General features: G+C 41.3%; 1 protein-coding gene across 13 annotated transcripts in view; it reads left to right on the top strand.

Moving 5' to 3' along the window:
• The window catches only part of LOC106579584 (aspartyl/asparaginyl beta-hydroxylase), a 59,291-nt gene that overhangs the window by 29,088 nt on the left and 2,474 nt on the right, over positions 1-27,729 (top strand). For 3 of the 13 annotated variants that reach the window (XM_014159631.3, XM_014159627.3, XM_014159626.3), the window contains 20 exons: positions 11,333-11,401; positions 14,285-14,311; positions 14,403-14,444; positions 15,360-15,401; positions 17,613-17,645; positions 17,728-17,760; positions 17,917-17,952; positions 18,082-18,135; positions 18,258-18,347; positions 19,853-19,894; positions 19,974-20,059; positions 20,175-20,261; positions 20,469-20,619; positions 20,933-21,069; positions 21,274-21,372; positions 21,487-21,576; positions 21,801-21,938; positions 22,668-22,803; positions 22,959-23,050; positions 23,437-23,570. In XM_014159631.3, the coding sequence (XP_014015106.1) occupies positions 11,333-11,401; positions 14,285-14,311; positions 14,403-14,444; positions 15,360-15,401; positions 17,613-17,645; positions 17,728-17,760; positions 17,917-17,952; positions 18,082-18,135; positions 18,258-18,347; positions 19,853-19,894; positions 19,974-20,059; positions 20,175-20,261; positions 20,469-20,619; positions 20,933-21,069; positions 21,274-21,372; positions 21,487-21,576; positions 21,801-21,938; positions 22,668-22,803; positions 22,959-23,050; positions 23,437-23,570 (1,618 nt within the window). The remainder of the gene's footprint in view (positions 1-11,332; positions 11,402-14,284; positions 14,312-14,402; positions 14,445-15,359; positions 15,402-17,612; positions 17,646-17,727; positions 17,761-17,916; positions 17,953-18,081; positions 18,136-18,257; positions 18,348-19,852; positions 19,895-19,973; positions 20,060-20,174; positions 20,262-20,468; positions 20,620-20,932; positions 21,070-21,273; positions 21,373-21,486; positions 21,577-21,800; positions 21,939-22,667; positions 22,804-22,958; positions 23,051-23,436; positions 23,571-27,729) is intronic. The other 10 variants (XM_045702725.2, XM_045702723.2, XM_014159630.3 and 7 more) reach the window with 5 other exon arrangements.

Here is a 27,729-nt window from a genome sequence, read left to right as displayed (position 1 = left end):
AGTCCAAACGAATAGGTATCTTTCCCAGTGTTTTTTCTTTTCCAGCATGATTTTATTCTCCTTTGGGAATAAAATTGTCCTGTTTTGTTTGTGCGTGTGTTTTTAAGACAATTCATATCTGGTGGGCATGACATGGACAGACTTTGTGTGAGAATCAACCTTCTCTGGACTGTGACCCTTGGCTCTGTTTGCGTGTCTGCCAGGGATTTTGAAAACGCCTTTTGACTGACTGTTCAGCAGTCAGGGATCAGAGGTAGAAAACTTGTATCAATCACGTGGTGTTTTGACCTGGAAGCAAATTATAGTAGACAAAACCACATGCAACACCTCAGTCAAAACTGTGGTTTAATTAGCTTGTTACACTGTTGCCTCTCAATTTGAAGAGCGAGAGAGAAAATAGGAGTTTTAACTAGTGTGTAGCCAACGAAAACCTGAGTTCGGACTCAAGTTGTGCAAGTAGAGAGGCTGGATTATTTTGAACTGTACATCTGTTTTCTCCATCCAGAGGTAGCCAACCTACTCCTCTACAATCCTGCCCAATTCGAGTTTTGAGCCTAAATCCTCTGTTTTGTGGCTAGACTGTGAATTTGTATGATGTAAGACAATCTGCAGGCTTTTGCAAGGCACAATGGCATCTCAGTAGTGCATTCGGAAAGTATTCAGACCTTGAATTATTCCATATTATGTTACGTTAGTCTTATACTAAAATTGATTAAATCGTTTTTTCCCCCTCAATCTACACATGATAACCCATAATGACAAAGCAAAAACAGGTTTTTAGAAATGTTTGCTAATTCTTTTACAAATGGAAATATCACATTTGCATAATATTCAGACCCTTTACTCAGTACATTGTTAAAGCACCTTTAGCAGCGATTACAGCCTCGAGTCTTCTTGGGTATGACGCTCCAAGCTTGGCACACCTGTATTTGGGGAATTTCTCCCATTCTTCTCTGCAGATCCTCTCAAGTCCTGTCAGGTTGGATGGGGAGTGTTGCTGCACAGCTATTTTCAGGTCTCTCCAGAGATGTTCGATTGGGTTGAAATCCGGGCTCTGGCTGGGCCACTCAAGAACATTTTGTCCCGACTTGTCCCGAAGCCACTCCTGTGTTGTCTTTGCACTGTGATTAGGAAGGTGAAGGCTCTCTGTTCATCTTTGCCTCAATCCTGACTAGTCTCCCAGTCCCTGCCGCTGAAAAACATCCCCACAGCATGATGCTGCCACCACCATGCTTCACTGTTGGAATGGTGCCAGGTTTCCTCCAGATGTGACGCTTGGCATTCAGGCCAAAGAGTTCAATCTTGGTTTCATCAGACCAGAAAATTTTGTTTCTCATAGTCTGAGGGTCTTTAGGTGCCTTTTGGCAAACTCCAAGTGGGCTGTCGTGTCTTTTACTGAGGAGTAGTTTCTGTCTAGCCACGCTACCATAAAGGCCTGATTTGGTGGAGTGCTGCAGAGATTGTTGTCCTGGAAGGTTCTCCCATCTCCACAGAGGAACTCTAGAGCTCTGTCAGAGTGACCATCTGGTCCCTGACCGAGGCCCTTCTCCCCCGATTGCTCAGTTTGGGTGGGTGGCCAGCTCTAGGAAGTTTCTTGGTGGTTCCAAACTTTTTCCATTTAAGAATGATGGCGGCCCCTTTGTTCTTGGGGACCTTCAATGCTGCAGTCATTTTTTGGTACCCTTCCCCAGATCTGTGCCTTGACACAATCCCTTCTCGGAGCTCTACGGACTATTCCTTTGACCTTATGGCTTGGTTTTTGCTCTGACATGCCCTGTCAACTTTGGGACCTTTTTATACAGACAGGTGTGTGCCTTTCCAAATCATCTCCAATCAATTGAATTTACCACAGGTGGACTCCAAGTTGTGGAAACATGTCAAGGATGATCAGTGGAAACAGGATTCACCTGAGCTCAATTTCAAGTCTCATAGCAAGTCTCTGTCCTTTTTGTATATTTCTAAAAACCTGTTTTCGCTTTGTCATTATGGGGTATTGTGTGTAGATTGCTGAGGATTGTTTTTTGTATTCAATAAAATGTTAATGAGACTAATGTAACAAAATGTGAAAAGGTCAAGGGGCCTGAATACTTTCCGAAGGCACTGTGTGTGTGTATATAGGTAGATATAGTTTGGTTACATTTGGGTCTCATTGCTTATGTTATGAAAGACAATGAACTAGGCAGCGCATTTGATTAACTTAGTTGTTTTCAGAGACTGAGGTTGACTTTGGAGTGATGCACTCTGGAATAGCATGGTCAATCCTTCTTGATTTAACACACGCTTATTAACCTTTCTATTTGTCCTCTGAAAAAAATGTCAGCGGAGAAGATTTTTGAGGTTCCTGTTCCAAAAACAGAAAAGCCAAAAGGTAGTCTACTTATTTTAATGGTTGTGAGTAGGGATGCACGATATATCGGTGAACATATTGGTATCGGCCGATATTAGCAAAAATGCCAACATGTCAAAGCTGACGTGCATACCTATATAACGTAGGTACATGACGTAAGGATGCCACATGAAATGTTGCGCTACACGTGCAACACAGCATTCCTAACCTAGCCCACAATGTCTGCTGTGTGGATCGAGCAGTCAACAAGTCGAGCCGTCATTTGAAAGAGTAATACAATTTCAGCGAGACAACTCAAAGGTGATATCCATTAACGCCAAGATAATGGAATTCATTGCCCTTGACAATCAACTGTTCTCTGTTGTGATGATGTTGGCTTTCACCGACTGGTCGAGCACCGGTACAAATGTTGCCCTACCGGAGTTACCCAGTAATAGTGTCACTGCTATTAGCTTCACGACATACTATGGAACACCATTTGGGTCTTTGTGTGTCAAAAAAGATAAACGTCAAATAACACAGTTCTATTATAGAATGTTGTGTGTTCTGTATTTGCACGTGCAAGCCAAGCGCCACCACTACTATCAGTAGCGCTGTCAAAGCTGTACAAAAAAGTCTGCAAACACCGGCCACGAACGATATGCTTACAATAGAGCGTTGGTAATAAATCATTATTTGTTTGACTGAAACTTGACTGAAACTTCTGGGGTAGCTAGCTTTAGCTTGGTACCTAGCTAGCACCAATACAACCAGCCTGAAAACAATGACCAGTAGAAACTGCAGTCGTTTTCATTATTCTTAGCAATGATTTAGGAATCCTTGTGAGTAAGTATTAGCTAGGTAGCCACTTGTTGTTCACCTATTGAAATTGAACTTCAGTTCATGAAAATAAATGGCTAGCCAGCTACTTCACCCTGATGCCTAAAGCTAGCGTTATTAGAGAGCCAGCTAGCGATATCTGGCTAGTGACGCTCGACTGGACTGTGTTGTGAAGCTAGCCACAATAAGGATTAGGCACAATACTGGAATTTGTGGTTTGCCTTCAAAATAAAAGTACCTCTTTTGAAAGTGATGCAGGAGGTTACAATTGGTGGAATCATGCCATATTTAGGCTAGATAATGTTAAACAAGGTTGGAATGTGAAGCAATGAAATGGGGTATCAGTCTACTCAGTGAACCCACAGAACACAACTGTGAAGTTTACGCAAATATAAACATTGTAGCTCTTATCGCGGGACTGTGTTAAGTCACCCCCCCAGTCAGCCTATTGTGTGTATTGATATTCATATTGCACTGTGAAGCTTTACGTAAGGATTGGGGATCAATGAAATGGGGTATCAGTCTACTCATTACTCAAGATATTTGTTCCCAACGTCGTCGGAGTTATCAGACTCCAAAACATCCACGCAGTATTGGTTTTTCTCGGGAATAGTGTTCCATTGAATTGACCAACTAACTCTCATAGTCTCCAAGATGGCAGACCTAACACAGCTGTTTAGACCACCTCAAGATAAAAACGTAATATTCAATGTCGGTTAGACTAAATATTAGCACTACACAATCTGGTGGGAAATAACCTTCAATCTGGATAACAAAACAAATGATAAGACTAGAGAAATGTATCGACAAATATTCCGAAAACAAGCAACACTCTTATTTCAAATGAAAACGTGACTCTTCTACAGACACAGACAATTTAATATTTTCACCAGCGGGAATGGTAAAGGTCGAAACCGATCTGTTAAAATCAATAAATGACAAACTAGGTATACTTGAACTAGTCAGTAAGGATGTAAGAGTTGAAGGCAAGCCTTGGGATGAGTGACAAAAAAGCTGATAAGATTCAAACCGAAGTTAATGAACTTAAAAAGGAGAACATCGTTCTGAGAGAAGCCTTACTTGACTTACAGACTAGATCCATGAGAGAGAATCTGGTACTTACAGGTATCCAAGAGAAAGAAGTTCCTGAATCTGTAGTTAGAGTTCCTCCTTACAGCGCTTCAGATCCCAAGCGACGCTATCGACAAAATCCAACTCGAACTTGTACACCGCTTCGGACAGAGAGGGTAGAGGTATGAACGGGCAATTGTTGCCAAATTTGCTTTCTTTAAAGATAAAATAATGGTTAAAAGCCTGGGTAAAAGACTTGCTGGCACGAAAATAGGCATGAATGACCAGTACCCGAAGGAAATTGCAGAATGGTGTAAAGTTCTGTATCCAATTTAAGGAAAATAGATTGAAAGGGAAACGTGTAGCTAACGTGGTCGATTAAACTGTATATTGATAACCAGTTGTTCAGAGACAAAGACCCATGACTATTTTAAAAATGACAAAGTTCTCATAGAGGAGGGAAATAATGAAACACACAATTCTAGCCCAGTTATGGATTGTAATAATACAACAAAATATAGATTTTCTATCTTCAGATATAACTAATTGGAACACAAAAGCACTACTTCAACATGGTGGAGATAACTGAGTTTATCAGAAGGCACAGTATGTGTGGATGGATGGTGTGTTTTTTGGTGTTTGGGAAAGTGGTGTTGAGTGAGAAAGTAAATGGTTGCATATCCCAGAACCAATGTATTTCTGTGAGCAGGGCTTTCAATGTTGTGCAGATGAGGGATATACATTTATTTATTCCTATCATGGTGGAACAGCGTTTTTAAAATAAATTATACATCTCATTTATTTATTGTCCTATCATGGGGAACTACATTGTTTTTCAATATGTTATAGATTTTATTTATGTATGGTATTATATTGTTGGAACGGTCCACAACTCTATACCCTAGACACCCACCTGAACGACCCAGATACTAAGGAGAAGTCCCAATCTGTATTATGGGCCTGCTGTAAGCGGCCTGTATGCAGCCAAAATGCGGTCAGAGACCTTCTTGGAGCAGCACCGCTCCCTCAAGATTCTGAGCCTGCCTGGCAGGGTTGGTCCTGCAAAGCCAAAGCCCCCTGATGGGAGAGCATAACATGCAAGGAAATTCTCAAAGCCGCTAATGAGGACTTTGACGACCTTGTACCTAGCCGGGGGGGATTCCGATGTGGTGCCCCCACCCAGGCAGTGGCAGTGCTGGCAACACTAGCTGCAGTAACCCATGGGGACGGGGTCACACTCGGACATTCAGAGAGGGGGCGTATCATATTATTGTGGCCCTGGTGGCACAAAATCAAAGGTCTGACTGCACGGAGATGCTTGGGAATATGGTCACTATGTGGGACCATGTTGTGGTTGTTTCAGGGGAAGGGGAAGGGGGTATATCTGACCTCCATCATCTAGGATGTGACAATGGTTAATCAAATATCCCCATTTCTGCCCATTTTTTTGCACAGCTTTGCAAGCCTTCTCATACAGCTGCAACTGTATATGCATTTGTAAATCAAGACCTTTCTTGAGTTGGGCTCTGGGATGGTGCAGCTGTTGAGATTCTGAGTCTGTGGTTGTTGTGGGGGAAAGGGGTTGAGCGTGTATGTGGAAGAGGTTCCTTTGTTCTCCTGTGAATGTCTCTCTCTATACTGCATGGCCATGAGGAGAGAGACTCCTCTAGGAATTTATGACCTGCGATAACACAGCCTGGGTGTAGGGGGAAGAGAGGTGGTGAGAGCGAGAGAGGGGGATGGTGCTCGCTGTACCCAAAGAGGGCCACATCATGACAGGGTCTATCCCACAACTGTTGCGAGGGAGTAAAATATGTTAGGGAGAGTATAGGATGATTCACAATAATTGTTTGCTAATATAATAATTGCTTGCCATAATGTAATTTTGGTAATGGCGAGACTGGTGTGAGGTCAAAATCCTTTGCATAAATTGCCTACATTACTACAAATATTAATAGCTAATTATATATAATACAAATCGAGGTGAGGGCAATGGAAATGCATTTGGCAGTTGATCTGCTTCTGTTCTGTGGGTGGCATTGTGTGTTCTTTTCGAAGAATGGGTCCCGGTCTCTCTGGGGCTATGGGATCTGGGGGGTCGGGGGTGGTCTGCCGGGCATTGGGATGACAACCCAACTCGGGATGAGGAAGGCTTTTAGCGGCTGGAATAGTGGGGACCAATTTGCAGGTTTACTTAGTAGCAATGCAAATATCATGGTACAGCTATACAGACACTCAATCATCATATTACTTTTTAATGGTACTTTTACAAACCATATATTTTGATAAATAGAATTGAAACCTGTGTCTCATTATGGTAAGTGGTGAGAAGTATAGCCAGTTGTAATTGTAATGTCTTAGCAGATAATAAGAAAAGTCGATCAGTATTTACCTAGCTAAAAGAGAAGGAATATAATATCTATTGTTTACAGGAAACTCATTCAACAATTTTAGATGAAGTTTTGTGGAAAAAGAACTGGGGGGCGAAATATTTTTCTCCCATGGGCAAAGAAATTCAAAAGAGGTGACGATATTAATTAATAGTAATTTAAATCCGAAAGTGTAAATTGTCCGAACAGATCATTAAGGTAGATGGATTATTTTAAATATCTTATTGGACAATAAACAGATATGGCTTAATAACCTATACGGTCCAAATAATGATGATCCAAGCTTCTTTGAAAGTATATATAAGAATGTATCTACTCTACAAGCAACACTAAAGACTATTATTATGGTGGGATATTTTAATATGGTTTTTAATGCCTCTATGGACCGGAAAGGAAATCACACTACAAACTATCACCCTCAGGCACTTAAAGAAATCATGAATGTCATGGATATATTGGAATTAGTGGATATATGGAGGCTTAAAAACCTTGACCTGGCGAGATATACATGGCGGAGGCTTAATCAAGCTAGTCATCTTAATTACTTTGTCATTCTCTCTGGCACCAAAAATGTTAAGTGTTGATAGGGGACAGAATGCGGTCAGATCATCACATAATTGGCATATATATTACTCTTACAGAATTTCCCCATGGGCGAGGATATTGGAAATGTAATCAAAGCCTACTGGATGATAACTGGTTTATAACTAGAACAGAATAATTTATAACTGACTTTTTCCGACATAACATAGGTACAACAGATCCCCTTATTGTATGGGACACTTTTAAATGTGCCTTTAGAGGCCATGGAATTCAGTACTCATCTATGAAACAAAAGTGATTTAGATCAAGAGTCCATATTAACAAAGGAAATTGAAGGTCTAACAGAACAGATAGATGGCAATAAAAACTGTACCATAGAGGCTCCGAATAAGTTAGAGGAAAAACAAAAGAAATGGAGGAACTTATTCAAGAAAGATCCAGTGTAATATATTATTAAAATAAACCGTAACTGGAAGGAATATGAGGAAAAATGCACCAAATTCTAATTTCTTTTTCAATCTTCAACAATCTTCAATAGAAATGGTACCCCAAAAAAATGTATTGAAACTTGTTACAAATGGAGTCACGCATGATTCACCGAATTATATTTTGAAAGAGGAAGTAAAGTACTTTAAGAATATGTTTTCGTTTCAGTCTCCTCCATCTCCACTAACCAAAGCTACTTGTATGGATTTGTTTCCTATTAATAATGTAAAATTAACATCTGTACAGAAAGACTCATGTGAAGATCAAATTACAGAGGAGGAACTTCTTGATGCAATTAAAGCCTTTAAAGCTGGGGAAACTCCAGGGATGGATGGCATACCAGTGGAGGTATACCAAACATTTTTTGATATACTCAGAGGACCATTATTAGCATGTTTTAACCACTCCTATATAAACAGTAGATTATCGGACACGCAACAAGGTCTGATTTCATTATTTCTGAAACAGGATCCCAGTGGTGTGTGTGTGTGTATTTATATATATACACACACACAACACTGGGATCCTGTTTCAGTAATAATGAAATCAGACCTTGTTGCGTGTCCGATAATCTACTGTTTATATAGGAGTGGTTAAAACATGCTAATAATGGTCCTCTGATATCTATATATATATCTATATCCAATCCATTAAAAAAATTGGAGGCCTCTTACACTTCAGTGTTGTGATGCAAAGATTCTAGCAAAAATCTTGGCACATAGAATTAAAAAGGTTATTGTCAGATATTATTCATCCTAATCAGACAGGTTTTTTACATGGACGATACATTGGAGATAATATAAGACAAGTACTGGAAACAATAGAATACTATGATTTTGAAAAGGCTTTTGATAAAGTACGACTGGAGTTTATATATACATGCCTAGAATATTTCAATTTTGGAGAATCTCTTTATAAAATGGGTTAAAGTCATGTATAGTAACCCTAGGTGTAAAATAGTAAATAATGGCTACATCTCAAAGTTTTAAACTGTCTAGAAGAGTAAAACAAGGTTGTCCGCTATCGACATTGCTTATGGTTTTGCCTACACCTGCTTTTTAAATTATATGAACCAAAAAAATATTCAATTTTATTTGGAATGGCAAGCCAGACAAAATTAAAAGGGCCTATTTATATAACGAATATGAATTTGGAGGGCAGAAATTATTAAATATTAAAGCATTAGACATCTCACTAAAGGCATCAGTCATACAAAAATTTTACCTAAATCCGAAATGGTTCTTCAGTAAATTAGTAAGAAAGTCTCACCCCATGTTCAAGAATGACTTTTTTCCCTTTATTCAGATTACAACTGGTTACTTTTGGTTATTTGAAAATGAAATAATCTCCAAAATATTGTAATATTTTAAACAAGCCTTAGAAAGTTGGTTGCAATTTCAGATTAATCCACCTGAAAAGACAGAACAAATAAACAACAAACATTGTGGGTAAACTCCAAAATACTAATTGATAAGAAAAAAGTGTTTTTCGATAAAATTTTTAAAAAAGGTATAATTTTTGTAAATTATATCATAAATAGGACTGGTGGAGTTATGTCACACATGCAGCTAACACAGACATATGGAAATGTCTGCTCTACCCAAAATTACAACCAACTAATTGCAGCATTACCACAAAAATGGAAGAGGCAAGTCGAAGAGGGAAAAAGGACAGAAAATTGTGATAAATGAAATAGGTATATGTTTTTATTTAAAGACCCAAAACATTGACAGCTGTGCCATATAAATTGCAAAATAGTTTCCATGGCACATTGTTTTGCGTGTCAATTCAGAAACCATGTCGGATTCAAAACTTCAAATTTTTCAATTTAAATTATTATACAAAATTCTTGCATCCAATAGAATATATAATGGGGGATACATAATACGGGGGATACATAATGGGGGATACATAATACGTAATCTAACCTAACAATTTGTGTTAGTATAAGGTGTTTCTCAGTGAATAGGTATTCTACAGACATTTCAATCTTAAATATGAGCGCTCTAGACTCAATTGTTAACTGTCAACTGTGTGCTATCAGTTCTCTCTTTCCACTTATATGCTAGTTAAATAATATTTATTGTGTTAGCTAGCTATTGTAGGTTTTTTTGTGTGTGATGACAATAAGATTGGTCCTTTAGAGAGATGTATCTGCAGTAAAACCTGGGCACCTCTTTGCATATTTTGTGAAAAGCCTTATGAAACCAGGCTGTACATATATTTTTTCCGTAGATACTTGATTATGCCTTTTTAGTGAGAGGTTGAAACCCTCTGGGTGGAACAACCTACCAACTCTTTTTAGAGCACTGTTATTGCCATTTACCAGTTGTGAATCCTACCTGTACTGTGTTTTATTGCTGTAAAGGTATTATTTAGAAATTGTATGACAGAAAAAAAGTACCTTTTTTAGAATCTTTGTTTTTGTGTCTTTATGTTTGAAACAGCTGAGGTGTATTTTCATAATTATATGTTGGCCTTTTCTTGATTTGGTGAAGCATAAATCTTATCAGGTGCTGGTAGTACTGCTGAAACACCAATTTCAGGTTATGTGTTGAATCATGTCATTACTGACTTAGTTTTTGGTCCAAAAATGCAATGATACCAGATAAGGAAAGCTTGTGTCCTCAATGTAAAACCTCTGGTTATTGACGATCAGTTCTCAAATTGGCGTGTGCTCCTTCAATAACTACTTTATCTATAGCAACTTTCATACAAAATGTTGTAGCCCAACCCCAACGTGTTTCATCTTCAAGCATGTAGTACATATTTTGTTCTTTACATTAGGAATAGTGCCCTATTCGCTCAGATTGCCAGTAGCCCTGATATGTGATTGATAAACTGTCAATGTTGACATTGCTTAGGGCATGGCCAGGACTGTCAAAGGATACCCTTAAAATAACCAAACAAGATGAGGGGGGGTAAATAGTTAATGATGTCGTATATCCGTCTGTGTGACTAATGGCCCATACCTGCTGGATCAGGCACTGTTACGTCAAACTGTAAACCCAAGTCAGTTGTGCATTGTTGATGACTTCTTTCATTTAATTTCCCTTAATCTTTATAGAAACCTTTCTTTCATTTATTGGCCTTATGGTTCAAAAGACTAGAGCTCGATCAGTATGTTTTTTTAGTTCCGATACAGATTTCTTGGGAGGGGGACAAAAAAAAAAATGTTACTGCGGGGAAATAAAAAGTGACATTTTTCTACACTGAATTCTCATAAATTGCCATCCAAAAGAGCAATTGTCTAATAACTATGCTTCAGATATTGATTTCTTACATTGTGAGAATAATGACACGTCATGAGAATGTCCGCAAGTGTTCAGATAAGAGATTCCCTTTTGTCATCCTATTTATAGAATATTGGCTATCGGCTGGCAGCGATATATCGGTACAAGGCCGATTTATATCAGTGAACCAATATATCGGTCGGGCTCTACAAAATACCTAATTCTTTGGTTATTTTCACTTCTTGTAACATATGAATGTATTTAAATCAATCATATTCCTGACAGTTGAAATTGATACTCTTGTGAAATAGTTATTGTTTTGTCTGTGTTGCAAATAGACTAGCCGAGATTGGGTTTCTAGAGTTGTGTGTTGGTGAGAAATGGCATATATTATTTTTTACATAATGTTTCCCGTGCCCACATGAACATTTCCAAACTAACAGGACTGAAGGAGAGGCCGGTTTCTGTGCTGCTGAGGGAAGCCAAGGAGGAATCTGCTGTGAAAGAACCAGGTAAGACCACACCACCTTGAGTGATTGTTTTTCAGGGATTCTGTGCAAGGACCAAACTTAGTGTGCATTCATATTGCATAAAGGAAGGTATTATCTTACTTACCCCAAAAACACAAATGCATAATGTGATTTGTTCCATCTTGCCTTACCAAGAGACAATGAGAACGTGATACTACATTGAAAAAATGACCGTGATGTCAAAGATGCCTGTGTACATATCCTCACCAGATTTTTTTTTCGAGGACAGGTTAGAGTGGGTGTAACTCTCACTCAACTGAAGCCCTCTGGGCTTATTTGTTAACAGAAAATGTATTTGTCCTGTCCTACAGTACCAGTCAAAAGTTTGGACACACCTACTCATTGAAGGGTTTTCCTTTATTTGTACTATTTTCTACATTGGAGAATAATAGTAAAAACATCAAAATGATGAAATAACACATATGGAATCATGTAGTAATCAAAAAATATTTCAACAAATAAAACTTTTTTTTTTAATTCTTCAAAGTAGCCACCCTTTGTCTTGATGACAGCTTTGCACACTCTCGGCATTGTCTCAACCAGCTTCACCTGGAATTATTTTCCAACAGTCTTTAAGAAGTTCCCACATGTGGAGCATTTGTTGGCTGCTTTTCCTTCACTCTGCAGTCCAACTCATCCCAAACCATCTCAATTGGGTTGAGGTCGGGTGATTTGTGGAGGCCAGGTCATCTGATGCAGCACTTCATCACTCTCCTTGGTCAAATAGCCCTTACACAACCTGGAGGTGTGTTGGGTCATTGTCCTGTTGAAAAGCAAATGATAGTCCAACTAAGCTCAAACCAGATGGGATGGTGTATCGCTGCAAAATGCTGTGGTAGCCATGCTGGTTAAGTGTGCCTTGAATTATAAATACATCACAGACAGTGTCACCAGCAAAGCACCATCACACCTCCTCCTCCATGCTTCATGGTGGGAACCACACAGGGAGATCATCCGTTCACCTACTCAGCATCTCACAAAAACAAGGCGGTTGGAACCAAAAATCAAAAATGTATACTCATCAGACCAAATGACAGATTTCCACTAGTCTAATGTCCATTGGTCGTGTTTCTTGGCTCTTCTTATTGGTGTACTTTAGTAGTGGTTTCTTTGTAGCAATTTGACCATGAATGCCTTATTTCACACAGTCTCTGAACATTTATTTGGACTGCAATTTCTGAGGGTGGTAACTCAAATTAACTAACTTATCCTCTGCAGCAGAGGTAACTCTGGATCTTCCTTTTCTGTGGCGGTCCTCATGAGAGCCAGTTTCATCATAGCGATTGATGGTTTTTGCGAATGCACTTTCAATGTTCAAGAAATGTTTCTGGATTGACTGACCATGTCTTAAAGTAATGATGGACTGTCGTGTCTCACTATTGTTATTTTACTGCTGTTCTTTAATTACTTGTTACTTTTATTTCTTATTCTGATCTGTGTTTTTTTTATACTGCATTGTTGGTTAGGGGCTCGTAAGTAAGCATTTCCCTGTAAGGTCTTCAGCTGTTGTATTCGGCGTATGTGACTAATAAAATTTGATTAGATTATTTGAGCTGTTCTTGCCATAATATGGACTTGGTATTTTACCAAATAGGGCTATCTATTGTATACCACCCTTACCTTGTCACAACACAACTGATTTGGATCAAATGAATTAAGAAGCAAAGAAATTCCCCAAATTAACTTTTAACAAGGCATACCTGTTAATTGAAATGTATTGCAGGTGACGACCTCATGAAGCTGGTTGAGAGAATGCCAAGGGTGTGCAAAGCTGTCATCAAGGCTACTTTGAAGAATCTCAAATATAAAATATATTTGATATCTTTAACACTTTTTTTTTTGGTTACTACATGATTCCATGTGTATTATTTCATAGTTTTGATGTCTTCACTATTATTCTACAATGTTTCGTTACCCAGATAAACATCTTAAAATAACACCTAGTATAGGTGTGTTGGAAATCCTCATTCAATGTGGTGGGGAGAGTTTGCACTGTAGGACCTGTGGAACGACCCACAACCGGTACACATTCTCTAGCCTGACGTTGGTGTTGGGTCAGCAACTCACAATAGGACGATATTTGATTGAAAAAAAAACGTATGCATGTCCTCCGGCCAGCAGAACCCCATACAGCTACAATGACGAACTATGAAGGAGTTGTGCTACACTGCTTGGACATGCAGTACTGTCAACTAGTCTAAAAATGAATGACAAAAATCAATGTAAGCTGTGGTTTGCATGTCAAAGAGAGGGTAAAACTCCCACTTACGACTGATGCGTTTCAACAAACATGTCCTCACAAGGATATAGTCCCTGCCCTAAACGAATGTCCTTGGATTGTAAAATTCAACTTATGAGCCGAGCCCATTGTTAAGGAAGAAGTCCAGACAACAGAGAGGACTGAGGAAGAAGAGCTGCAGGCCCCTGAAGGGGAGAGTCCGAATGCTGAGGGAGCTCTAGTCAAATCAGAAGCTACCTCTGAGGAATCTTTTGAGGGGAAACTGGAGGTTAAGGCAGGCTCATTTGAGGCTCTCTCTGTGGCTGCGGTCCAGGTAGAGGAAGGTATATACCCCTCTTGATAAAACATTGTCTGTCCCAATCCCACCAGGGTACGAATGTAAACATCATTATCACCTGCTACATACTGTCATCATGGCTTATATCAACTGCTGTTCCATTTCCTCCATGTGTAGCTAAGCATAGTCCCATCAACATGTCAATCTGTTGGCATACAGTTTCAGTGGGGAGATATGTGTACTGTGACTTGAGACAAATGCATTCCACTCACTCTGTTGCTGTGCTTCATTGCAGAATAATGGAATCATAGAATTGGTTTGCAATACATGTCCTGTCTGTTCCTTCCAGATGCTGTCCCCCCTCCTGATGATGATGGTAAGATGGTATACTCTTTCTGTCTTAACTCTCAGACTGTAACATTCACTAGCCTATCCACTGACCTTTTTAATGTCGTTACTCATAACAGTTGATGGATCTCAGAACACGGATGTGGAATCTGAAATCCAAGGTTTGTGTGACTCAGACTAATAGTGAATGATAGAGGTAGTCAAGAGCTTGTAGTGAGTCCTCTTCTCTCCGCTCACCTCAGTCATGTACCATCGTTGGTCCCGGCCACACAGAGACGGATGAAATGGATCAATAAAAAATGATACTCATTTCAACTTTGGCTGTCTTTTTATCTCTGCAAGCCCTCAAAGTATGAACCCATAGAAGAACCATTGACCCGATCCGTTTTGGATGGATACTAAATCTATTTGCGGTCGGCACCGGCCTGTTATCCATTCTTTTGTGTAACTCGTTCTTATCATCCTGATTTGGAATTCAATAAAAAGATGCTATTCAGAGATCTTATCATAACATTTATTAATTTTTTGTATTGAGATTTCTCTGCCGCACATGTTATGATAATACCTTTGGAAAGACGAGGGAATTGCTAGGCTCCGTTCATTTAATACCATAGCTTTTAAACCTACTGTGATGGCTCATCCTTCTGAAAGGGCTGGAGAGGTCAAAGCAATGGCAGGACCAGTAACGTGCTTGGCCCAGTGCTCCCTCTCCTATTCCCATAGAAAATGTTTCTTAACTAGGCCCTGGATGTTGCTTTGGGGGCCTTGAGAACCACCCGAAAAGGTAGCAGCAGCGTTTCTGGCAACTGCACAAACTGATACGACCCGCCTGGGAAAAGTAATAATGGGGAAGCACTGGATTGGCCCACTACCTGCCAATAAAAGCATACTGTAGCGGTCAATGGCCACAACAGCAATAGGCTAAGCACATAGCTGCAAACCGGCTTAGTTTGAATTCCCATCAAGCTCAGTTTAACCCTAGTTAAAAAGCTTCTGCTGTACAGTATGGTGTGACTGCCTCCCAAGTTTCAGTATTTATTCTGTCTTCCTCAAGCTTCATGTCAATGTCATTTCAGCTGCTGTCCCTCTCCCCCCGATATCAGATGATTTTATCCCAGGTATGTTTTACATCTCCTCTTAATGAAATGTGGCAACAATTATAAATGACATGCTATGTTATAGCAATGGCTAGTACGACATGTTATAATAAATCACAAAATGGACTCTTATACATACTCATACTGTAACCGAGTGGCGCAGCAGTCTAAGTCACTGCATCTCAGTGGAAAAGGCGTCACTACAGTTCCTGGCTCGAATCCAGGCTGTATCACATCCGGCCGAGATTGGCAGTCCCGTAGGGCGGCCCCATAGGGTGGCGCACAATTGGCCCGGCGTCATCCGGGTTTGGCCGGGGTAGGCCGTCATTGTAAATAAGAATTTATTATTAACAGACTTGCCTAGTTAAATAAAGGCTCAATAAATGTTTAAAAAATGTATATACTCATTAGGGATGTGCATCTCTCCCGTTTTTAAGATTATTAGATACAGTACCAGTCAAAAGTTTGGACACCTACTCATTCAAGGGTTTTTGTTTAGTTTTAGTTTTACTATTTTCTACATTGTAGAATAGTAGTGAAGACATCAAAACGATGAAATAACACACATGGAATCATGTCGTAACCAAAAAAGTGTTAAACAAATCAAAATATATTTTATATTTGAGATTCAAATTAGGTCATCTGATGCATCACTCTCCTTGGTCAAGTAGCCCTTACTCAGCCTGGAGGTGTGTTTTGGGTCATTGTCCTGTTGAAAAACAAATGATAGTCCCACTAAGCGCAAACCAGATGGGATGTCGTATCGCTGCACAATGCTGTGGTAGCCATGCTGGTTAAGTGTGCCTTGAATTCTAAATAAATCATGACAGTGTCACCAGGAAAGCACCATCATACCACCTCCTCCATGCTTCATGGTGGGAACCACACATGCGGAGATCATCCAGTCACCTTCTCTGCGTCTCACAAAGACACGGCAGTTGGAATCAAAAATATCACATTTGGACTCATCAGACCAAAGGACAGATTTCCACCGGTCTAATGTCCATTGCTCGTGTTTCTTGGCCCAAGCAAGTCGCTCCTTTATTATTGGTTTACTTTAGTAGTGGTTTCTTTGTAGCAATTCGACTATGAAGGCCTGATTCACACGCAGTCTTCTCTGGACAGTTGATGTTGAGATGTGTCTGTTACTTAAACTCTGTGAAGCATTTATTTGGGCTGCGTTTTCTGAGGCTGTTAACTCTAATGAACTTATCCTCTGCGTCAGAGAACTCTGGGTCTTCCTTTCCTGTGGCAGTCCTCATGAGAGCCAGTTTCATCATAGAGCTTGATGGTTTTTGCGACTGCACTTGAAGAAAGTTCTTGACATTTTCCGTATTGACTGACCGTCATGTCTTAAAGTAATGACGGACTGTCATTTCTCTTTGTTTATTTGAGCTGTTCTTGCCATAATATGGACTTGGTCTTTTATCAAATAAGGTTATCTTCTGTATACCACCCCTACGATTGGCTTAAATGCATTAAGAAGGAAAGAAATTCCACAAATTAACTTTTAACAAGGCACACCTGTTAATTGAAACGACTACCTCATGAAGCTGGTTGAGAGAATGCCAAGAGTGTAGAAAGCTGTCATCGAGGCAAAGGGTGTCGACTTTGAAGAATCTCAAATATAAAATATAACTAATCAAAATATATTTGAGATTCTTCAAAGTATATTTTGGGTTGTTTAACACTTTTATTTTTTTTTGGTTACTACATGATTCCAAATGTGTTATTTAATCATTTTGATGTCTTCACTATTATTCTACAATGTAGAATGTCCAAACTTCTGTCTGGTACTGTATATAATTCGGATAATTTTTTGCTCAGAACTTGGCGGGCCAAAGAGAACCACGGGCTGCCAGTTGTGGAACCCTGGCCTAGGGCTGTTCAGCGTGCAAAATGACATGTAGATCAATGACACTCAACACAGTTACATGCTTAGTTCCACACTGAAGGAGAGAACGCATCAGTTGTCACAAAAGATGACACATTTTCAGAAGGTAGAAAGAAAGTAATATAAGCAAAACATTTTAGTAACGTTTGAGTCGATTTTCTGACCGCTACATTTTGGATCAGTTTAGGGTCAGTGGACCGATACGATTGCATCTTAAACATTTTGAATCCAGAGTTGTTACATCCCTCCTACTTATCGTACCGGTACCCTTTATAAGCTGCTCTGTGTTTTAGCATGATAGTTAACGTTTTTAAATGTTCCGTCTTGTCTCTCCTTAGATGATAGTAGAGATGAAGCAACACATCCTTATGGTTAGTATGTCTTCGATTTTGTTTTACCATGCGTCTTTAACTCATTCATACTTAATGAGTCTGTTTTGCATTTATTTTTTAGAGGATGAAAACAATGCCATTGACACGAAAGGAGGTGAGATTCAGAATGTTTTGATTATTCATTGGCCAAATAGACTCTTCTACACTCCTTCCTTGCCTTCTCCTTGGTTAACTGGTCTTAACTGTAACCTTGCAATGAAAACTAAGCAGACATTTCTGCACTAAATAAACTATGGATGTATATTTTCAGAATTGGTTGAGAAGGCACAGCCACAGCAGACAGTAGGTAAGCTACAGTACTGATTCTACATTTAAACATTTCCGTATGACCATTGGTGATGGTGTGTTTATTAGACGTTGTGAATGGTCTGTGTCTACTTAGTGTATTTGACGTGTTTATTTGCTTGTCTTGCAGAAGAGTCAAAGCAATACAACGACCAACCAGGCTCCCTGGAGACAAAGGAAACAGGTGTGTTGCTGATGCACACACACAAACGCACACACACACTCTCTCTCACACACAACACACACCAATGTGATATCTTAGATAAGTCCCCAATCTTACATATGGCACTGAAATCTAATCTTTAGTACAACTGCGATACAATGCAGAGGCTGAATCAGTCCCAGAACCGGAGGCTGACGTGGAACCAGAGGTGGAATCTGTTCCGGAACTGAAAGGTTAGGAGTGTAACACGTCTTGTACCATTGCTTTTTAAAGGAACATTCTCACTTAGAGCTCCTGTGAATAGTGTTGATTTCTTACTGTGAGTGCAGTGTACCTGCTCACCTGTACGTGTGGATTGTAGCTGAGGAGCCATTGGTGGTAGAGGACAAAACACCATAGGGAGATTCAGAACGTCGGCACAACAACACACACGTTCACGCTTTATTCTCAGTAAACATTTGTGCCGGATGTTTTTTGGGTGTTTCCCATAGCTGCTGCAGCACCCCCAGAAGGAAAAACGAATAAAAAAAAAAATTGTCACTTGTTGACATTAATGAGTTGGCTGTAAGATGTTCAATAGACGTGTATCACTACATGACTAGGTATCAAAGTCAGTCAGTTCCTCTTAAATAAGCCTTGACTGATAAACCGGGCCATCAGCACCCTCTTGTGGTCATTAACTGCAAGGACAATGTTGTGGTGTGAGGAACTCTGCCTACACAGCAAGCAGTAAGGGGAAAAAAACACCAGACTGAAGGTGAAGTGTGGAGTGCACTTTAAAAAGCCCCCCAGATCCCTGGCCTATGGCCTGTATCCAATAGGCCTAGTAAATTGTGACATAATCACCTTACATCACTGCTGAGAAATGTAAGCTCAGGTTACAACTTAAAATGGCACTGAAGAACTCATTTTATCAGTCCTTCATTAGGCCTGTCTGTTTTATTGAGATCTGATTGAGATTTGTACAATATGCAGTCCATATACGTCATGAAAAAACAGACCTCTACAATGTCAAGTGTCTATTATTGCAGAGTGTTTGTAAACCCTGGATTGTAATGCTATGTATTGGTCAGTGAGAGACTTTGAAGCCACCGGTCAGTCATACTGGCCCTCCCCAGAAGAAGCAGTCCTTAAGAATGAATGGAATTCTACAGTATTTCTATTAAATGTTTCAAGGACAAAATGACATGTATTTTTTGTTTTGGGTGAAGTGGGTACCGTAACATTAGAACTTTCAAAAAATATACTTTGAGGAGAATGATATATATATATCATTTTTATGTTTAGCTCACATAATATAATTTAAAAGTAGGGTGTCTGTAATAGAATAAACATGTAGACATGAATAAATGCATTTAATGGTAGGGGAGTGCGAAGATGGAGGCTTCAGCACAGTCATCTAGTGTATAATATATATAAATCATTGGTTTGCTGCTGTTGGCGTTATTGTTTTCTTTACTGTATTGGTGGACACCAGTTTATTCTCAATATAATCCTTTATATAAACCTTTGTTTTTTCCAAGAAAATCATTATGCTTTTTAAACCAGATCTGTTCTTGGAGCTTAAATGTGTCTTTCTTTATAAGAACTATTGAACATCTTGTCATGTTTTTTAGACCATGCTTTAGTTAAATCAATCTGAAAAGCTGTATTCAATATTTGTTATTTGTGCTGCCACATTATGTTGATAGCATTCATTTGTCTAGCTGTCATTTTCTTCCCTTTGTATATCTTTCAGAAAATGCTGAGGACCAGCCCAAGGATAAGCTTCAAGAAAAACGTAATTGCTTATTTTATCTATATTTTTATGGCGGAACGATCCAACCAATCCCTCAGTGAGGTTCTGTTCTTCCTTTCAGCCAAAAAGAAGAAGCCCAAACTCCTGAATAAATTTGAGAAAACGATCAAGATGGAGATTGACGCTGCTGAGAAGTTACGTAAAAAGGTAGTCTGATGTTGTCCTCTTTATAAGCCTGTGCAAGATTTTTAATGAACATGTTGTTCTCTTGAAAGTAAATGGCTGAATCAATGCTGATCTGTTGTCTTGTTTCACCACTCAGGGGAAAGTGGAAGAGGCTGTCCGGGCTTTTGAAACTCTAGTTCTGCAGTACCCCCAGAGTCCCAGATGTCGCTATGGGAAAGCCCTGGTGAGAACGACTGTCTCAATTTTCCTGGTTTATTTTGAACTGGTTAAACAATTTGTAACCGTTTAACATTTTTAACACTTAGTGTTTACACTTTAACAAAACACTTAAATACTGTATACTATGAGCATAAACAAATTGGACCCATGTACAAATAAGGAAAATACCTGAAATGTTGTGGGGCTCATTGTGTGTGCTATGTGAGTTCAGGCTGAGGATGGCCTGGCAGAGAAGATGCTCAGCAACGACATGCTGCAGAAGGCCATCGGCACATACAAGGAGGCGTCAGAGCTGCCCAACGCCACGCCTGACCTCATCAAGGCCACACTGAAGAAACGGGCTGAGCGTCAGCAGTTCCTAGGTAACACACAGGTCCCAGCATGCTGGAGTGAGCGCGCTCACACACACACACATTTTTGAAGGGAGAGAGGATATTATACTGTCCATTTTGTCCTGTGTACTTAGTTTGAATACCGTTTTGGACTCAGATTAATGGAAAGGGGGTTGTAGTGGTTGTCTTTCTCGTGTAGATTTAATTGATTATATATTTTTTATAACTCCAGTATTTTGGGAATATTTAGTCTAATTGAGATTACTGGGGAGTCTGGTTGTACATAGGGTGACTCTCTTTCTTTGTCTCTCTCTCTGTCTCTCTCGCTCTCTCTCTGGTGTAGGTCGTATGAGGGGTGCCTTGGCCACGTTGGAGAAACTGGTACAGATCTTCCCTGAGGACGTGGCCCTGAAGAACGATCTGGGCGTGGCCCACCTGCTCATCGGAGACAACAAGGGCGCCAAGAGGATCTATGAGGAGGTGAGCCAAAGTCGTCACCATATTGGTGAAACAATATGTAGAAAATGGATTGCCATTGTGTTTCACTTTTTCACACAACTGAAATGTGATCGTAATTTGCAAGATTACAAGTAAATGAAATTTGGCCGTTTTCAGTAGGGAAGTTTTAATGAGTGTCATTGTTTGATTAACAATTGATGATTTCGAATGATGTTTCCCCGGTAGGTGTTGGCCACTGCACCAAGTGACGGCTTTGCTAAAGTCCATTACGGCTTCATCCTCAAATCAGAAAACAAGATAGCAGAGAGCATCCCATTCCTCAGGGTAAGTACTGTGTGTTTTTATAAATAAAACATGAATTATGATCACACAGATTCAAACCACTCTTTTGATCCTGAACCCCCTCTCTCTGCACTGAACCCCCTCTCTGCGCTGCAGGATGGTTTGGAATCAGGACACCCTGGCACAGACGACGGAAGGTTTTACTTCCACCTCGGAGACGCTTTACAGAGAATGGGAGACGACAGTGTGAGTTAAGATCAAACTCAGACACCAAACTTACACCAATACTGACTCAACACCAGCAGTATTCACTAGAGTAACTTCACTGAGTATGGTATCAGTATGACTTCTCGTGATTACTCTTTTTCTTCTGACAATAAGAAAAAACAGAGCATTTGAAAATACTGTGTGTGTGTTCCAATGTGATGGTTTTTGAATGCTACAAGCACTATGGTCTTCTCCATTCTCAGGCCTACAAGTGGTATGAGAGAGGGCACCTGAGAGGTCATTTTGCCTCCGTATGGCAGCGATCTCTCTACAATGTGGACGGTCTCAAAGCCCAGCCGTGGTGGACGCCCAAGGACACTGGATATATGGATCTAGTCAAGGTACTGATGATGGTAGACTTGATAATGTCTCAGCTGGTTGTCTTTTCTCTCTGCTAGTTGATTGATCAATGTCACCGAGTTCAATAAAGCCTAGAGAGAGTACTTCCTCTCTGTTCCATTGATAGCTTCTGTGACAGCGTGGGCAGGGACATCTGAAGAACGATCTGGCCTTAATGGTTGTTCTGCCCCTGAGCAAGGCAGTTAACCCACTGTTCCCCGGGCGCCGAGGACCTGGATGTCGATTATGGCAGCCCCCCCGCACCTCTCTGATTCAGAGGGGTTGGGTTAAATGTGGAAGACACATTTCTGTTGAATGCATTCAGTTATACAACTGACTAGGTATCCCCCTTTCCCTAATGTCATTTTGTAATCTCCACTTGGCACAGCCAGAAGTGGACTGGCCACCCCTCGGAGCCTGGTTCCTCTCTAGGTTTCTTCCTAGGTTCCTGCCTTTAAAGGGAGTTTTTGCTAGCTGTGTGCTTCTGCATTGCTTGCTCTTTGGGATTTTAGGCTGGGTTTCTATATAGCACTTTGTGACAACTGCTATAAAAAACGGCTTTATAAAATATATTTGATTGATTGAACATAGAGGGCTGCCTGCGTCTTAAAGTAGCTTTCTTCTTCGTTTGGGTTTTGAACTGACATAAAGCTGACCATGTATCCCCTTTGCTGTACCTGGGGCAGACCGTAGAGATATAATAACGTGTCCTAACTCTGTCTATGGAACAGACCCTGGAGAGGAACTGGAGGATCATCAGGGACGAGGCCCAGTCTGTGATGGATAAAACCACTGGCCTCTTTGTTCCAGAGGAGGAGAACCTCAGAGAAAAAGGGGAGTGGGGCCAGTTCACCCTCTGGCAGCAAGGTAAACCAATCAAACCCTTCACAACTAGCACCTGGCAAGTTCCTATCTTACAAATACACTGAACTTAATTGAAATAAAAAAGTGCCTTAGGATTAGGGGTTAGTGGTGTCTGAACCTGGCCTCTATTTCCTTGCTTCACTTTCCTGGTCATGCAGGCAAGAAGGCAGGGGAGGCCTGCCGCAGTGTTCCAAAGACCTGTGGCCTGTTGGAGCGCTACCCAGAGGCTACAGGCTGCAAGAGAGGACAGGTAGGTCACCCCTCCACAGACGTGACTGACATGCCAACTATTAGGCATCACGCCAGCCAGCCAGCACTGCTGTAGAGCAGGGGAGGATAGATGGACAGACAGTCTGGCCCTGCAGGCTCCTACTGGAGATGGATGGAGTTACAAAGGCACTATGCTGCACTCACTGCAATTTCTTTCCATTTCTGTTGCAAAAATAGTAAATGTTTGTATTTTGTGAATGTGGCTGACCAATGCGCCTTTTGAGCTAACAGGTTGCTTCAAAAAGAAAAGTCAGATATTTTTTTAAACATACTTAAAGTATTAAAATTAATTTCAGCTGTGCTCACTTTCTCTGGGTGTATGACCGCCCCGCTCTCTCGCTCTCTCTCTATCTCTCTGGGCTCCAGATCAAGTTCTCGGTGATGCAGCCTGGTACTCACGTCTGGCCCCACACGGGGCCCACCAACTGTCGCCTGCGCATGCACCTGGGCCTGGTCATCCCCAAGACAGGCTGCAAGATCAGGTGCACCAACGATACCAGGTAACACCTTCCACTGTTATCAACGTCAAGCCTTTTTACATCTAATAACATCACCCACTTGTTCGTTTTTGGTACGGTGTAAGACTTACGAGTGCTCAGTACTTAATATCACTCAAGACTAAGTATTGCTGCAAAATATTTTTTACGTTATCTTGCCGATCTTGTGGACTGTAAGTCCTTGCATCCATAGCTCCGTCTATGAATTTGAGTGGTTACGTTTCCCCAGCCCCATCCCTCAGCTTTATACCAAACTAACTGGAAGAGCTGCCATTGGACTTATAAACTCATCCATGTGGCTTCATTAATTGCTAACCCGGTCTGCTAACTGCTAGCTTGCTATCCCTGGTCTGCTAACTGCTAGCTTGTTTAGCCACGGCCTACTAACTGTTAGCTTGTTAGCATCGGCCTGCTAACTGTCTGAATCGCCGTGTCCCCAGTCAGCCCAACCAAACACTGGACCCATATGTTCACTTGGCTACGCATGCCTCTCTCTAATATCAATATGCCTCGTCCATTACTGTCCTGGTTAGTGATTACTGTCTTATTTCACTGTATAGCCTTTAGCCCTGCTCAATATGCCTTAACCAACCATGATGTTCCACCTCCTGCATATGCGATGACATCACCTGGTTTAACCGTCTCTAGAGACTATATTGCTCTCATCATTACTCAATGCCTAGGTTTACCTCCAATGTACTCACATCCTACCTTACCTTTGTCTGTACGCTATGCCTTGAATCTATGCTATCGTGCCCAGAAACCTGCTCCTTTTACTCTCTGTTCCAAACGTGCTAGACGGCCAGTTCGTATAGCCTTTAGCCATACCCTTATCCTACTTCTCCTCTGGTGATGTGGAGGTTTATCCAGATCCTACAGTGCCTAGCTCCACTCCCACTCCCCAGGTGCTCTTATTTGTTGACTTCTGTAACCCTAAAAGCCTTGGTTTCATGCATGTTAACATTAGAAGCCTACTCCCTAAGTTTGTTTTACTCACTGCTTTAGCACACTCTGCCAACCTGGATGTCTTAGCCGTGTCTGAATCCTGGCTTAGGAAAACCACCAAAAACCCTGAAATCTCCATCACTAACTATAACATTTTCCACCAAGATAGAACTGCCAAAGGGGGCGGTGTTGCAATCTACTGCAAAGATAGCCTGCAGAGTTCTGTATTACTATCCAAGTCTGTACCCAAACAATTCGAGCTTCTATTTCTAAAAATTCACCTTTCCAGAAACAAGTCTCTCACTGTTGCTGCTTGATATAGACCTCCCTCTGCCCCCAGCTGTGCCCTCGATACCATATGTGAATTGATTGCCCCCCATCTATCTTCTGAGCTCGTGCTACTAGGTGACCTAAACTGGGACATGCTTAACACCCCGGCCATCCTACAATCTAAGCTTGATGCCCTCAATCTCACACAAATTATCAATGAACCTACCAGGTACAACCCCAAATCCGTAAACACGGGCACCCTCATAGACGTCATCCTAACTAACTCGCCCTCCAAATACACCTCTGCTGTTTTCAATCAAGATCTCAGCGATCACTGCCTCATTGCCTGCATCTGTAATGGGTCTGCGACCAAACGACCACCCCTCATCACTGTCAAACACTCCCTAAAACACTTCTACGAGCAGGCCTTTCTAATCGACCTGGCCGGGGTATCCTGGAATGACATTGACCTCATCCCGTCAGTAGATGATGCCTGGCTATTCTTAAAAGTGCCTTCCACACCATCTTAAATAAGCATGCCCCACACAAAAAATGTAGAACTAGGAATAGATATAGTCCTTGGTTCACTCCAGACCTGTCTGCCCTTGACCAGAACAAAAACATCCTGTGGCGTTCTGCATTAGCATCGAATAGCCCCCATGATATGCAACTTTTCAGGGAAGTTAGGAACAAATATACACAGGCAGTTAGAAAAGCTAAGGCTAGCTTTTTCAAACAGAAATTTGCATCCTGTAGTACTAACTCAAAAAAAGTTCTGGGACACTGTAAAGTCCATGGAGAATAAGAGCACCTCCTCCCAGCTGCCCACTGCTCTGAGGCTAGGAAACACTTACCACCGATAAATCCACTATAATTGAGAATTTCAATAAGCATTTCTCTACGGCTGGCCATGCTTTCCACCTGGCTACCCCTACTCCGGTCAACTGCCCGGCACCCTCCACAGCAACCCGCAAAAGCCCCCACCATTTCTCCTTCACCCAAATCAAGATAGCTGATGTTCTGAAAGAGCTGCAAAATCTGGACCCATACAAATCAGCCGGGCTAGACAATCTGGACCCTCTCTTTCTAAAATGATCTGCCGAAATTGTTGCAACCCCTATTACTAGCCTGTTCAACCTCTCTTTCGTATCGTCTGAGATTCCCAAAGATTGGAAAGCTGCCGCGGTCATCCCCCTCTTCAAAGGGTGTGACACTCTAGACCCAAACTGCTACAGACCTATATCTATCCTACCCTGTCTCTCTAAGGTCTTCAAAAGCCAAGTTAACAAACAGATTACCGACCATTTTGAATCCCACCGTACCTTCTCCACTATGCAATCTGGTTTCAGAGCTGGTCATGGGTGCACCTCAGCTACGCTCAAGGTCCTAAACGATGACATAACCGCCATCGATAAGAGACGTTACTGTGCAGCCGTATTCATCGACCTGGCCAAGGCTTTCGACTCTGTCAATCACCACATTGTTATTGGCAGACTCGACAGCCTTGGTTTCTCAAATGATTGCCTCGCCTGGTTCACCAACTACTTCTCTGATGGAGTTCAGTGTGTCAAATCGGAGGGCCTGTTGTCCGGACATTTTACATTTTAGTCATTTAGCAGAAGCTCTTATCCAGAGCGACTTACAGTAGTGAATTCATACATTTCATTTCATGCATTTTTTGTACTGGCCCCCCATAGGAATCGAACCCACAACCCTGGCGTTGCACACACCATGCTGGCGTTGCAAACACCATGCTCTACCAACTGAGCCACAGGGGAGGCTCTATGGGTGAACCTCTGGCAGTCTCTATGGGTGTGCCACAGGGTTCAATTCTCGGGCCGACTCTCTTCTCTGTATACATCAATGATGTTGCTCTTGCTGCTGGTGATTCTCTGATCCACCTATATGCAGACGACACCATTCTGTATACTTCTGGCCCCTCTTTGGACACTGTGTTAACTAACCTCCAGACGAGCTTCAATGCCATACAACTCTCCTTCCATGGCCTCCAACTGCTCTTAAACGCAGGTAAAACTAAATACATGCTATTCAATCGATCACTGCCCGCACCTGCTCGCCCGTCCAGCATCACTACTCTGGACGGCTCTGACTTAGAATACATGGACAACTACAAATACCTGGGTGTCTGGTTAGACTGTAAACTCTCCTTCCAGACTCACATTAAGCATCTCCAATCCAAAATTAAATCAAGAATCGGCTTCCTATATCGCAACAAAGCATCCTTCACTCATGCTGCCAAAACACACACTCGTAAAACTGACCATCCTACCGATCCTTGACTTCGGTGATGTCATCTATATAATAGCCTCCAACACTCTACTCAACAAACTGGATGCAGTCTATCACAGTGCCATCCGTTTTGTCACCAAAGCCCCATACACTACCCACCATTGCGACCTGTATGATCTCGTTGGTTGGCCTTCGCTTCATACTCGTCGCCAAACCCTCTGGCTACAGGTTATCTGCAAGTCTCTGCTAGGTAAAGCCCCGCCTTATCTCAGCTCTCTGGTCACCATAGCAGCACCCACTCGTAGCATGCGCTCCAGCAGGTATATCTCACTGGTCACCCCCAAAGCCAATTCCTCCTTTGGCCGCCTTTCCTTCCAGTTCTCTGCTGCCAATGACTGGAACGAACTGCAAAAATCTCTGAAGCTGGAGACTCATATCTCCCTCACTAGCTTTAAACACCAGCTGTCAGAGCAGCTCACAGATCACTGCACCTGTACAAAGCCCATCTGTAAACAGCCCATCTATCTACCTACCTCATCCCCATACTGTATTTATTTATTTATTTATTTATCTTCCTCCTTTGCACCCCAGTATCTCTACTTGCACATTCATCTTCTGCACATCTACCATTCCAGTGTTTAATTGCTATATTGTAATTACTTCGCCACCATGGCCTATTTATTGCCTTAACTTACCT

Source organism: Salmo salar, chromosome 19 (genome assembly GCF_965601325.2).
Source record: "Salmo salar chromosome 19, fSalSal1, whole genome shotgun sequence".
Lineage (NCBI taxonomy): Eukaryota > Metazoa > Chordata > Actinopteri > Salmoniformes > Salmonidae > Salmo > Salmo salar.
Note: the sequence above shows the minus strand (reverse complement) of the source record. Positions and strands in the feature narration are given on the sequence as shown.